The 13,164-nt window shown below is 38.6% G+C and overlaps 1 protein-coding gene across 2 annotated transcripts in view; it reads left to right on the top strand.

Moving 5' to 3' along the window:
• LOC127434434 (guanine nucleotide-binding protein G(olf) subunit alpha-like) overlaps window positions 1-13,164 on the top strand; it is a 37,273-nt gene that overhangs the window by 9,620 nt on the left and 14,489 nt on the right. For both annotated transcript variants that reach the window (XM_051687190.1, XM_051687191.1), the window contains exons 3-5: window positions 221-275; window positions 373-492; window positions 4,078-4,175. In XM_051687190.1, the coding sequence (XP_051543150.1) occupies window positions 221-275; window positions 373-492; window positions 4,078-4,175 (273 nt within the window). The remainder of the gene's footprint in view (window positions 1-220; window positions 276-372; window positions 493-4,077; window positions 4,176-13,164) is intronic.

Genomic DNA, 13,164 nt, shown 5'->3' with positions numbered 1-13,164 from the left:
AAAAAAAAAAAAATGCGATTTAAATATTTTAATCGACTGACTGCACTTGTTTTTTCATTTTTGGGTGAACTATTCCTTTAAGAAATCTGTTTCCCAAAGAGTAGAACCAGTAGGTGGAGATGTGCAATTCAGTCATACTACTGAAGGCTTTATTTTTGTGCATTTTTTAAAATGTATTTATTTTTTACCAAATTGAAATGTTTCATGCTTTCTCACGCAGAGAGAAAAAACAGAAAATTCAAGACATTCGTAAAAATGTGAAAGACGCCATTGTGGTAAGTGAACTTGTATTCAGTCCTGATTTTGTTTCTAGAATTAGTTTTGGTTAGATACTCTGTCTCAACGCTCATAATACTTTATTTTCTTTTCCAGACCATAGTGTCGGCCATGAGCACTTTAATACCACCTGTCCCACTCGCTAATCCAAAAGACCAGTTTAGGATCGACTACATCAAAAGCATAGCTCCACTCTCTGACTTTGATTACACACAGGTAAGGAACCTCATTTGTGTAATTTACCCAAGATGCTTTGAATGGAATTTGAATATTTAAAAATGTGTTCAGGTTACTGAACACAAAGACTACTTTGATTGTTATGTGGTTTTTAAACCGTTCGCTGAGGTATTTTGTTTCATGGTTCCCGTGGTCATAGACAACCTGATGGAAATATGGAAATTTGGTTTCTATAGTGAATATACATTATCTTTATTTTATCAGCTAGCTAGTTATTCCTCATATGTAGAGTACAATTTGTTCAGGCCCACATAATGACGTTAGTGAATGAATTTTTCTTTCGAGTCGGTTCTTGTTGATCAATTAGTCGAACTGTTCGCAGATTGGTTTGAATGATTCATAAAAATATTACCATTTTCAGGGTTCCCAGAGTCATGGAAAACCTGAAATATCAGAGTTTTTAAATCGTGTTTTCCAGGCCTGGAAAGGTCATTGAAATTAATCAAATCTCAAAACGTGTGGACATTTCTTTTGAATATATTCAAAAGAAACCTTTGTATTTGAAAAGATTTTCACTGTTCAAAACATTCCATGAGCTAAATATTGCTCTTGTGTAGAGTGCAACTTGCTTGCAAGCCAAAGTGATGTGCGATTGGTCAGTGAATCATTGTTTTGAATCAGTTCTTTTCAGCAAATTAGTTAAAATGTTTAACAAATTGGTCTAAATGATTGAGTAGCAAATCAGCCTGTATCAAAGAGGAAACTTATTTTGGGAGAATACAGATGCTGACTGCCATATTGTTGTTTATGTGTGTTATTTAAAGGGGTAGTAACTTTTAACTTAACGGTAATTTTATTTTTACATTGCGATTCCAACATGCAAAAACTGCTGTTGTGTTTTGGTTGAAGAATTGGGACACCAAGGAATAAAAATGGCTCCATAAATTTTTCAGAAGTGTGGAAAAAAAGAATATCTGGCAAAACTTTTAAAGCTAATTAATGTTTTAAAAGATGTGGCTGTCCCTTTAAAATGAATTAACAGATAACATCATTAGAAAAGTTCTAAAATAATACAGAACTATTTTTTTTCTTCAGATGAGTGACAGATATCAGTCTATAGTTGTGTTGTTCAGGATTTTGTGATGTTGTACTTGATAAAAGTAATGAAAGTGGAATAGCCCTTTAATTTAGCGATGCACTGATGTATCAGCCGCCGATATGTATTGACCAGTTATTGACCAAATTAAAACATCAGCATATCACTTATATGCATGAATATGGGGATATGAAAAAAACGATGGTTTATTTATAATTCATTATCAACACAATTTATAAACTCAGTGAATTCAAATGCACCATCCAGAAATAATTATAGCCAAAAAATGTAGAAGGGCTGGCACTCCTAACAACATGTAATATTTAATTTTTATTCGTTCTCATTCCCACATTAATGAGGACAAACCAGCGTTACAGACAACGTGACAGTTGCAAAAGTGTCACTTACCTATGCATGATGAGGGAAACCATTCAAAACGCTTTGACTCAATTATAATTCTGAGACATTGGTATGATCTCCATTAAGCCTGCAACATTGATTGAGTTAAGATTAAATTTGCAATATGGTCTTGCAATATAAACTCAGTGCTTCAGCCAGCACTATGTGAGCAAGCGGCGCCCTCTACCGGTATGGATGGCAGTATCCATTAATGATTACACCACAATAGAATTTAAAAAGGCATTTTGTTCCTTTTGGATATAACTTCTTAATTTTTTTCATTATGTGGTTGACATTTCCGTAGAATTGCCCAACATATAAATAATATGAATGTGTAATGTTCTGTCATATACAGTACATATATGTAAAATGTGAGTTCTGTTGTTTTGAACCATAGAAACAAAAGTGCAAAAATGTTTTAGAAGTTCAAAATAACAATTTTTCACATCAATCATCATGCTATGATATTTATTTATTTATTTTGTATTTTTAATCTTTTTATTTTCTATTTATTTTTCATTGTGGCTGGCTCTCTTTTTTCTCTTTTGGCCTGTCATTTTTTCAACTGATCCAATCCATGTTTGTTGGGAATTAATTATTGTTAGAACAATAAAAAAGCTTTCATACTTTGTAAATTTTTAAAGCATAATTCCTGAGCAAAACAGTGATCTGATGACAAAATTAGGTAAGTGGTAAAATATTGGTATCTGTATCGGCATATAGTTTTTTGTTAAAATCAGTATCGGCCAAATACAGTAATTTCATATTGGTGCATCCCTACTTCAATTACACACATTTTTTGGCCTAATTAGTCAAAACATTGTATTTCTGTCTGGTATGGTGCATATTGTGTCAAGGTTAGTCTGTTTGCTATGATATGATTCAGTTAATGCCATGCATTTTTGTGCTAGCATGCCTCTATACAACATCAAGTAAATGTCTTGCATCAGAAGCTTTTTACGTTAAATAAATTAAAGGATTGTGATGGTTATATTGAGTTCACATGTAGGATTTAATTTAGATATTGACTAATCCAGGAGACCCTGACTAATCCACAGGACACAGAATGTTGATTTTCACGTGAAAATGATGCATTGCACTTTTGTCAGTAGGCTGAGTGTAACTCAGGACAAATAATCACTAAACTTTTATTGATATTCTTTTTGCTTAGTGAATGAGTTTTAATGTATCTGTTTGTAAATAGAATGTCAATATAGTACAAATTCAAACAGTGCGAAAGTGAATAGTTTTGTTGTTTTTATTAAATCTGTATGAACTTATTGATTTTATATTAACAAGCTGAAGTTGATTGTCATTTTCGCTTTTAATTTCATGTATATTTGTTTTATTTTTATGAAAATGTTATTGAATTCCTACATATTCCTGATTATTGCTGATTGACATTTGTAGGCTTAGATTTACTGCTACTGACCTTTTCTGTTCATTTTTAGAGAACGCCAAAGTCCAAATGCTGTAATAATTTACCGTTTTAAATGGTTTTTGAAAACTTTTGTAAACTCAAAAACTGGAGTCTGTTTTTTTGGCATTTTATTGCATTCTGTTGTTTGGTCTATTGTTATTATTATTATTATTATTATTATTATTATATTCTAGCACATGTAATAACTTTGCCATTATAATTGCCATTTTTGGTAAACTTAAAATGGTTCTGAGATGTACAGAAATTTGAAAAGTAATTTCAATTGCTAATTTATTAAAGCAAAATTACAATTAATGTTTTAGAGCATTGTGTAAAATCGTTAGCCATCTATGAAAAGAAACAGCTGTTTGAATGCTTATAAGATCAGATGTGCTTAGAGCAGCAATGAATACATAGTGACTGGCCAGTGTGATCATTTGGCTTATTTTCAGAACAGCCAAAGGCTTAACGGAAATACATTTTATGAATGTAGCTGTGAGTTTTGTAAGTTATCTGTTCAAGTACTGTTTTGGAAAATATACTTAAATGAAGTACTAACCATAAGGAAGATCATTCCAAAAAATGTTGATTGCTAATGCTATTGTAATCTAACATGAGAATATGATTTTTGTTTTTGGTATGCAAAAACTCTTCAGTAAGAAATGCAAGTGGTGTGTTTTTGTAAATATTTCTATAATTTCCTCTGCAGGAGTTTTTCGACCACGCGAAGAAGCTTTGGGACGATGAAGGGGTTAAGGCGTGTTATGAGCGGTCCAACGAGTATCAACTAATCGACTGTGCGCATTAGTGAGTACCACCTGGAATCTGCATTTGGTAGATGCTTTAACCAAAGTGACTTATAGTGCATTCCATCTGAACATTTTATTGGTATGTGAGTTGTCTGGGAATTGAACTCATGACCTTGGCATTGTTGGTGTCATGCTCTACCAGTTAAAGTACAGGAACATGAGTTACAGGTGTCTTTTTTTATTTTTTTATACTAGGGCTAGACAAAAGCTCGCTGTCATTCTCTATTAATATCTATATTAGCTGTAATATTTGTTTGAAATACGGCCTGCTATTGTGTGTTAATAGGAATCTGAAGGGAACAAATTCAGTAAACATAGCTGTATGCACATGGACCTTTACATTTGCACAGGGGTGAATTTATTTACCGTAAGTGTAAATTTAGTGGGAAACTTTTGTGTTTGTTGTTTGAGTCACGATGGTCAACTAGTCGTCCAACAACCGACTAATCGATTAGTGAGGCTGACTAGTTTATTTATATTATTTTATTATTTATTATGTATATTTTAGTGACAGTGACAGTTTGTATGGTAAAACACTGTGGGGAAAAGTTGTGAAATTAAGTTCATCCCTTTGAAATAACCACTACATATCCGTTGCACTCCATTCAGCTGTTTTTGAACGCAAGAATGTGTCTTATATAAATGCCCATTAAGAAACACTTTTGATCAGGGTCAGGTGAACCCAAAACCAGCCTAATTATACAAAGCTTCCTTAAATTTAGGGCTAGGTATCGCTAGACTTGATTTGATTCCAATTTACAAGCTTTCGATTCAGATTTTGATACGATTTGATTATAACTTAAATATACCCAAATGAATCAGAATTTGTCCATTTTGCTTACATCTATATATATTATCTATATTTTTACCCAGTCCTAGTTAAAACCGATTAGTCATCTTGTTGGTATTGCAACTCACCAACTTGTTGATTTAGAAAATATGTAGTTTTGCATATACCTATTTTGTAACAGGTGCACAAAATTGTGTATAGGAATGCACCGATCCGGTACCTGGATCGGTATCGTCTCCGATACTGACGTTTTAAACCAGATATGGTATTGGTCAGATGAGCCCGATCCAAATCCGATACTGTGTGTTAGTCATGGTCGTTACTGTCAAGCTCCAAAAATAACATAAAAGCACCATTAAAGTAGCCCATATGACTCGTGCATTTTATTCAGTCTTTTGAAGACAAACGACAGATGTGTGAATCGCAAAAGGCTATGTTTAATTAGTAAATATATAATCTGCATGTGCAGCGTGTTTCAGTGAATGCATGGCGCTTTTTTGACACGCACACATAGCATGTGCTGGGCACGTGATGCGCTGCTGTTTTCAGCTCTCAGAGTGGGGCGCAATATGTGAGCGCTACACATGAACTAGGACTGCACAGTTAATCTGAAAAAATAATCGAGATTACAGTTACAGCTTTCGCAATTATATAAACGTGAAATATGTCAATTACAGCATACATTTAGGTGAACTCCCATTGCACCAACATTTTTTTATTTACAAATATATTTTTGGGCCATTGTGTGCATGAATGCAAAGGCAAATCAGTTGTGTTTAAATTAGTCTAAAGGCATATCAGTAATGCTCACTATCTAAATTTATTCAAAAAGTGAATAACAATATGTTTTTCATGCAATTTAAAATAATAATGCAATTCAGGAACACAGTTCTCAAATTGTTTGATGCATAGCCCACATAAAGAATATGGCATGCAGCTGTCCCAAACAATTTAAGTATTTTAATGTAAATTAAATGAATCTAAATTAATAATCGCAATTACAACATCAAAGTAAATAATCTGCAATTATGATTTTTGTCATAATTGTGCAGCCCTAACACGAACAACATCTTAGATGTAGATGCTCAATTGTTCATGTATCGGAACTGGATCAGGAGATAAAAAGTGGTATCAGTGCATCCCAAATTGTGAATCAGTTTGTGCTAACTAATACTCTCATACATACAGATTTATAATCTAAATGCATATATTATAAAGGTTGTCAGTTTTATTAGCTATGGAGATTGAGACGTTCTACACGGATGTTTGTACGTCATCTACTGTTGACTATATGTTAGAGCAGTACAACCGTTTATCCTGAAGAACAGTGTCTGTGTGTCAGGTATGCAAAGCTGAAGAGAGTGGGCAGGTCATGGGAGTTGGTCAGCAGTTTGTAGGGCACAGATAGCGTCACTAGCTAGTGCAGTGCCTGACACATAATGGCGACTGTTGTGTTTCCATCAGAAAAGGCCTGGAGAATCTCAGACAAACTGCTCTCAGTACAGGCTTGTTCTTCATGGAATACTTTTACAATACTGAGAATTCCTCTGTTATACAACTTCAAATAAGTGTCTGCTCAAATATGTTTTGCAATTATCCAGGTTCATCCATGAGTGTATAATATTTGTGTTTATTTTAGAAAGCTTTCAGGTAAAAATAATTGCAACCACTTTGAAATGTTTCGAGTAATGTTTGTACGTTCGTGATTAACTTTGAACATTTAGTATCACTTTACTTGGAGATCAGGTTGTTTTAGTAAACTGTCTTAACTCCTGCGGCGAACTGTTAGGCCAGAAACGTACTTCACACAAGTACGCTTACGCAGGTGCGAGCACTTGGCCAACACATTGCCAATGTGCGGTCTGGTTGAACTTGCTTAACGTACGTTTTTGCTTAACTCTGTAACAAACCTCAGTACTCAAGGTGGTGATAGAGGTACCTTCAAAAGTCTGTGCCATTACACTGGATGTGCGTTTATTCAGGTAAGCTGCTATAACTCCCTATAAACTGTTGCTCCGCCATGACAGTCGTTGACTTGACTTGAGAACTCCTCACAGAATTGGACAGTTCACACTAATGTCCGCTAAAGCGCCCCATGTGGCAACGTTGAGAATGCAACGCATACTTGCGTTGTCATGAAATTATAGTCTGAAACATTTTGGAACACAACAGCGCACATAATCAAGCTTGTTCTATTTTATAACATTAGTAAATGCATTATTAGTCATGAACAACGAACAATATAGCCAATATTTTTAGTGCATTTATTAATCTTGGTTAATTTCTCTCTCTTTTTTTTTTTCATGTTAGTTGGTAATGCATTGTTAACATATACAACATTTAGTTTAAAATACATTTGTATATGTTGAAAGTAACATTTCAACATATACATTTTTTTTTTTTTTTTTAAATACTAACAGTATAACATAGGAAAATAACAACATGACAGGCTGAATATAATTAATTGACAATAACAATTGTAAATGCATAAACAACAACACCAGCCTAATGCCAAGTGAATTTGTGCCAACATATTGACGTGTTTGATCGGACAAGTGTTTCCTCATCCCTTTTTAAAGTTGATAAGCCTATTTATTTTGCTATCCTGTCTGTGAAAGATGGTTAGTTGCATTACATTACTTGCTTTTCCCTGCTGTCCACGACCCAATCTGAACAGACTTGCGACCCATTTTTGGGTTGCGACTCACCAGTTGACCAATGGTCAATTATGTCTATTTTGAGGTTAAAAATAGAAAAATAGCTTCCAATGTCACACAAACACACATCCCTATGGAATAGTGTTGGTGAGACCAAGATCAAACTGTTGTGATAAAGGACAATTATAAAGCAATAGTGAAAGCACCAGTCTGACCACGAGAGATCCCAGTTGTGTGTGCAGCTCTGCAGGCCTGGCTGGATGGAGATTGTGGTTGGGCTGTCTGTACCCCCCCGCCCTCCTCCTTCCCTCTCTGCCAGAGCTTATGTAAAGGAACAGAGCGGCCGGGGCAAGCTGAGCTATTTATAGCACAGCACTGCAGAGCACTTACTGGCGGAGGGCGTCACGTGTGTGTGCGCGCCGCCGAATCAAAGGGAGTATCCCGGCAATGCGCGTAAACAAAGGAAGGTCAGAGAGAGAAGGTGAGAAGCAGAAAAGGCCTGTGTGTGTGTGTGTGTGTGGTTCATAACAGACCCTCATGAGTGCTTAAAGGGGATAAACATTCACTAATATACTGCGGCTCATGCTCTCTCTCCCTTTTTTCTCACATAGATGCACAAACACGCACATGTGCAGTTGATAAAAATAGCAACAGATTAGGAATTCCTTTTTTTAGCTTTTGGGATTCTATTTAGAATAAATTTGCCAGCATGTAGCAAAAAATAGAATGGGCGCAGCACAAATGCTCAAAACCGCCGAAACCGATTTTCAAATCGCAATGCCATTATATTAAATACAGGTTTGTGACTATGATTTTCATTGGACAAACTGTGCCAAATAGGTCTTTTTAACAAATATAGGTTACTTTAAGCTTCAAGTCTTAAAGATTTTTACTTGCCTTGCCAATGTAACTTTAACATAACTTTAATGGGATACTATATTTCACCCAAAAATTACAATTCTTTAATTTACTCACACTCTTGTTGTTCCAAACCTATATGACTTTCTTTTTTGTGGTAAAAGTAATATAGCATTGGGAGGCGAGGATTGTAATTTTTTAAATCTTGTGTGATGGGAGAGGTTTTGTATATTACACAGGAAATATTACAGTAGGTCCAAAAAGCTTCCTCTACCATGAAGCGATAGTTCCTCCAAATATGAAAATTCTGTCGCACAACACAACCCAACCCAACATAAAAAGGAACACACAAATATAAATGTTGACAGAATTGTAATATTTGGGTGAACTATCCTTTTAATGTTTGATACACCCAGAAAGCCTTCATACCCGCAGCTCTTGGGCTTTTGAACTCACCAGCACATGTCAAACATTCTCATATTGTTCAGTGTGAACTGGATTAACTGGTTTTAGAATGGCTTAAGGTACAATTTTCCTGTGTTTTGTGCTCTTGAATCAACCTCCTGTTCCTAAACAATGTACACAGTGGTCGTTTAGTACAATTTGGGCTTGATTATCTTATCTTTTGTGCAGAACATTCCCAAGAAGGTACTCAGAAAGAACAAAACGATGAATCGGATTAACAGCGTGAAGGATGTTATTGCAGAATAAGGGCAACCGAGGAAGATTAAATGAAAAATGGAAATAAACAGACTAGTTTAAAATAGTCATAAAAATAGCTAATATTTTGTTCCATGTTAGTGGCTGACCAATATACACTATATATTGTATTATTAAATGAGATTTTATATATATATATATTTTAATTTGGCAATTATTAGATATGAGGATCTGTGATATATTCAAGACACTGTTGTGCGTGAAAATCCCAGGAGATCAGCAGTTACACAAATCCTCAAACCAGCCCATCTGGCACCAACAATCATGCCACGGTCCAAATCATTGAGCACATTTTTTCCCCATTCTGATGGTTGATGTGAACATTAATTGAAGCTCCTGACCTGTATCTGCATGGTTTTATGCACTGCATGGTTGCCACACGATTGGCTGATTAGATAATCGCATGGATGATTGTTGGTGTCAGACGGGCTGGTTTGAGTATTTCTGTATCTGCTGATCTCCTGGAATTTTCATGCACAACAGTGTCTAGAATTTACTCCGAATGGTGCCAAAAACAAAAAACATCCAGTGATGGATGGAAATGCCTTGTTGATGAGAGATGTCAACAGAGAATGACCAAACTTGTTTGAACTGACAAAGTCTACGGTAACTCAGCTCTAATAATCATATATATATTATTATACACACATAAACATTGTCAGTATTTTTGTGATTTTTCTGTTATTCACCCCTGTTAATTGGCTAGACATGGTACATCTCAAAATTGATCATCTCAAAATGGTGAATAAAATTGGCCTTGCCAAAATTGGTCTATCTGTATTTTATATAATTTTATATAATTGTGCTACATTTCAAATCCATTCATGGTTTCACCACAATGAAGTTTAAATGTTCTGAGTTCAAAACAAGTTAAGCTCAACAACAACATTCTCTCTCTTTCCTTGTGTTTATCCCGTGGTGTCACAGGGTCCACTGTTCTAATATGTCTTCTCCATTTTACCTGATCCTTTGTGTCTTCTGGAGCGAGGTCCATGGCCCGCATATCATCTTTAACGCTGTCCAGCCACCGCTTCTTTGATCTTCCATGTGGTTGGCAGCCTCCTGGGTCAAAACGGGCCATTCTTGCCACAGAGTTCTCATCGCAGCGCATAACATGACCGTACCATCGGAGGCATGCTTCCCTCCTTCTAGATCCAGATCTTCCAGATCTTCTCCGCAATCGGGGCGACTCCAAGTCTTCATCAGACGTCCTCGTTCTTTACATGGTCAAGTGGGGTCAAACCGAATGTCCACCGGAGCATCTCCATCTCCATGGCGTGGATGACTTGCTCATGCTTCTTTGTCGTGGGCCAGCACTCTGCCACGTAGAGGGCTACTGGACACACTTCGGTCTTATAAATTTTCACCTTGAGGTATTCGGGCATCTTCTCATCACAGAGGACCCCGGTGACCTGTCTCCACTTGAACCATGCTGTGTTGATTCTTGCCCGGGCGTCAAGAATGGTGGCATCAAGAATGGTGTCGCCATCTGATGCGACCAGGGACCCGAGGTATTTGAACTGGGTGGTCTTCTTCAAATCCTGTCCGTCGATGCTGACAGTGGCATTGGTTTGAGGGCCGCACACCAAATACTCAGTCTTTTGGACGTTGAGCCGCATTCCGTTCTCACTAAGCCGATCTTTCCAATTCTGCGCATGGTGTTGAAGCGCAGAGAGGGTCTCTTGTGAAAGCACCACGTCGTCTGCATACAGGAGTGTCCAGGAGAGCGGTAATTTCAGGTCAGCCGTCGCCGTATCCATGCAGAGGATAAACAGTAGGGGCGAGAGGACTGATCCTTGGTGGACACTGACAGTGATTTCAAAAGGTGGTGAAATCCTGGCTGGACATCGAACGCTTATGACGTTACGGTAAAGAAGTTGGGACCAACTCACATACACTTCTGGGACACCATGGGATCGCAGCGCTTGCCAGATGAGGTTGTGTGGGACCCGATCAAAAGCTTTTTCTAGATCTAGAAACGCCATGTGCACTGTCTTGTTCTTCTCCCGGTGCTTCTCCATCAGAAACCGGGTGGCATGGATGGCATCCGTGGTGCCGCATTCTTTGACAAAACTGCACTGATTAGGCGTGATGGCAACAATGTTTCGGAGGCGTTGGTCCAGCACTCACTCAAATATCTTAATCGTGTGGCATAACACCCGAATTAGGCGGTAGTTGATACACTCGCTGACATCCGCCTTTCCTTTTCAAATCGGTGCAGTCGTGCTGGTCATCCAGGCACGGGGAGGCTTATTCATGGCTGTGACTTGGTTGAAGAGTGCGGCGAGAAATTCTGCTCCACGCTCTCCAAGCATCTTCCAGATCTTGGCCGGTAAATCATCAGGGCCAGCCGCCTTTCCATTCTGCATCTTCTTAATTGCCTTCTTCACTTCCTTGATTGTAATCAGCAGAGTGAGTCCAAAGGTATGCTAAGGGCTTGTTATTGACTGGTGTGGCAATTCTTCATTGCATATGCTGGCAAAGTAGTCAGACCATTGATGCAAGATAGCTGGTGGGTCTCCCAAGATCTGATTATCAGCCCCCCTGACTTGCATGACGTGGCCGATGTCTTGAGTCAAACGGTGATATATTGTTTGCCCCTTCTGGCATGTCCAGCTGGGCATACAGGTCCTGGTAGTGGCGGCTCTTTGTGGCGGCCACTGCCCATTTTGCTGCCAATTTCAGCAATCGTATCGGTCCAGGTCGACACTGAGCCATGTACTCCACCAGGTCTTGAATGCCTGCTTCTTTTCCTTAATTGCCTGTTGCACTTCTTTCCACCACCACGTTTGCTTGTCAATTAATTTTTGGCCTGGCTTTGTCCTTCCCATAGTTTCCACTGCCACCCGATGTATTGTCTCCACAGCTTCGTTCCACATAGCCTCCACCATTTGATCAGAATTCACTGCGAAGCTGGCCGATGTGGCTGTCAGTTCATTCTTGTGTATGTTAATTTTCCACCACTTAATCCATTTGGGGCCAGTTGTTGGTGTTTTCGCCCACTGCAGCTGATCCATTTGAATGCCCAGCACAAGGAGTCGGTGCTGGGGGGGCGACGCTGTCTTACGAGATCACTTTGGTGTTAGTCACCCACTTCAGGTCTTGCCACCGGCAATCCAGTAGTCGATCTGAGTCGCGTGGCCACTGCTGGTGTAGGTGGCCAGGTGCGTTGGTCTTTTCTTGAAATATGTGTTAGTCATGGCTAGGTTGGGGCTTCGGCGCAGTCCGGTATGCAGCACCCATCGGCATTTCGCATGCCGAGTCCTTGCCCTCCGTGGCACTGCGCGTATCCCTGCCCCTTCGATCCGACATGACCATTCAGATCACCTCCCAGGATGATGGACTCAATCGTCCGTAGGTGCACATCGAGGCTCTCCCAGAAATCTTCCTTCTCGTTGTCTGTACATCCAGTCTGCGGCGTATAGCATGAGATGACTTGGGCAGTTGTTAATTTCGATTTGATCTTGATGGAAATAAGCCGGTCAGACACTCTGCTGATGTTAATGATCTTGTCAAGGAAGCGTTGACTGACCATGACTGCCACACCATTTCTTGTTGAGCTGATGCTGTTGTAGATTTATACCCTTCACCAATCTCCTTCACCTTCGATCCTGTCCACTTCGTCTCTTGGACGCATGCAATGTGAACCTGCCTGTTCTTCAGTGCATTGGCTAACTCATGATGGCGGCCTGTGAGTGTTCCGATGTTTATCGTGGCGAGTCGTCGTAGTAGTTGTTGTAGTCTTTGTTGTCCTTGTTGTTGGACTAGCTTCTTTGGCCTGCTCCATCCTTAAGCAGGTAGCCCTAGAAGATTTCTTACGTTGTTCGGGCGGGGGCGGCACGTGTCGCTTTTTCGGGGGACGCCCTAGTACGGTGATCCAATTTTCGGTAAGACATTTTCCATAGATGCGACTAGAAAGATGCCTCAACCAACATGTCGCTCTGCCTGCCATCGAGGACGTC

This window comes from Myxocyprinus asiaticus, chromosome 44, assembly GCF_019703515.2.
Source record: "Myxocyprinus asiaticus isolate MX2 ecotype Aquarium Trade chromosome 44, UBuf_Myxa_2, whole genome shotgun sequence".
In the NCBI taxonomy this organism is placed as follows: Eukaryota; Metazoa; Chordata; class Actinopteri; order Cypriniformes; family Catostomidae; genus Myxocyprinus; species Myxocyprinus asiaticus.
This window is presented reverse-complemented; position numbering and strand designations above follow the sequence as displayed.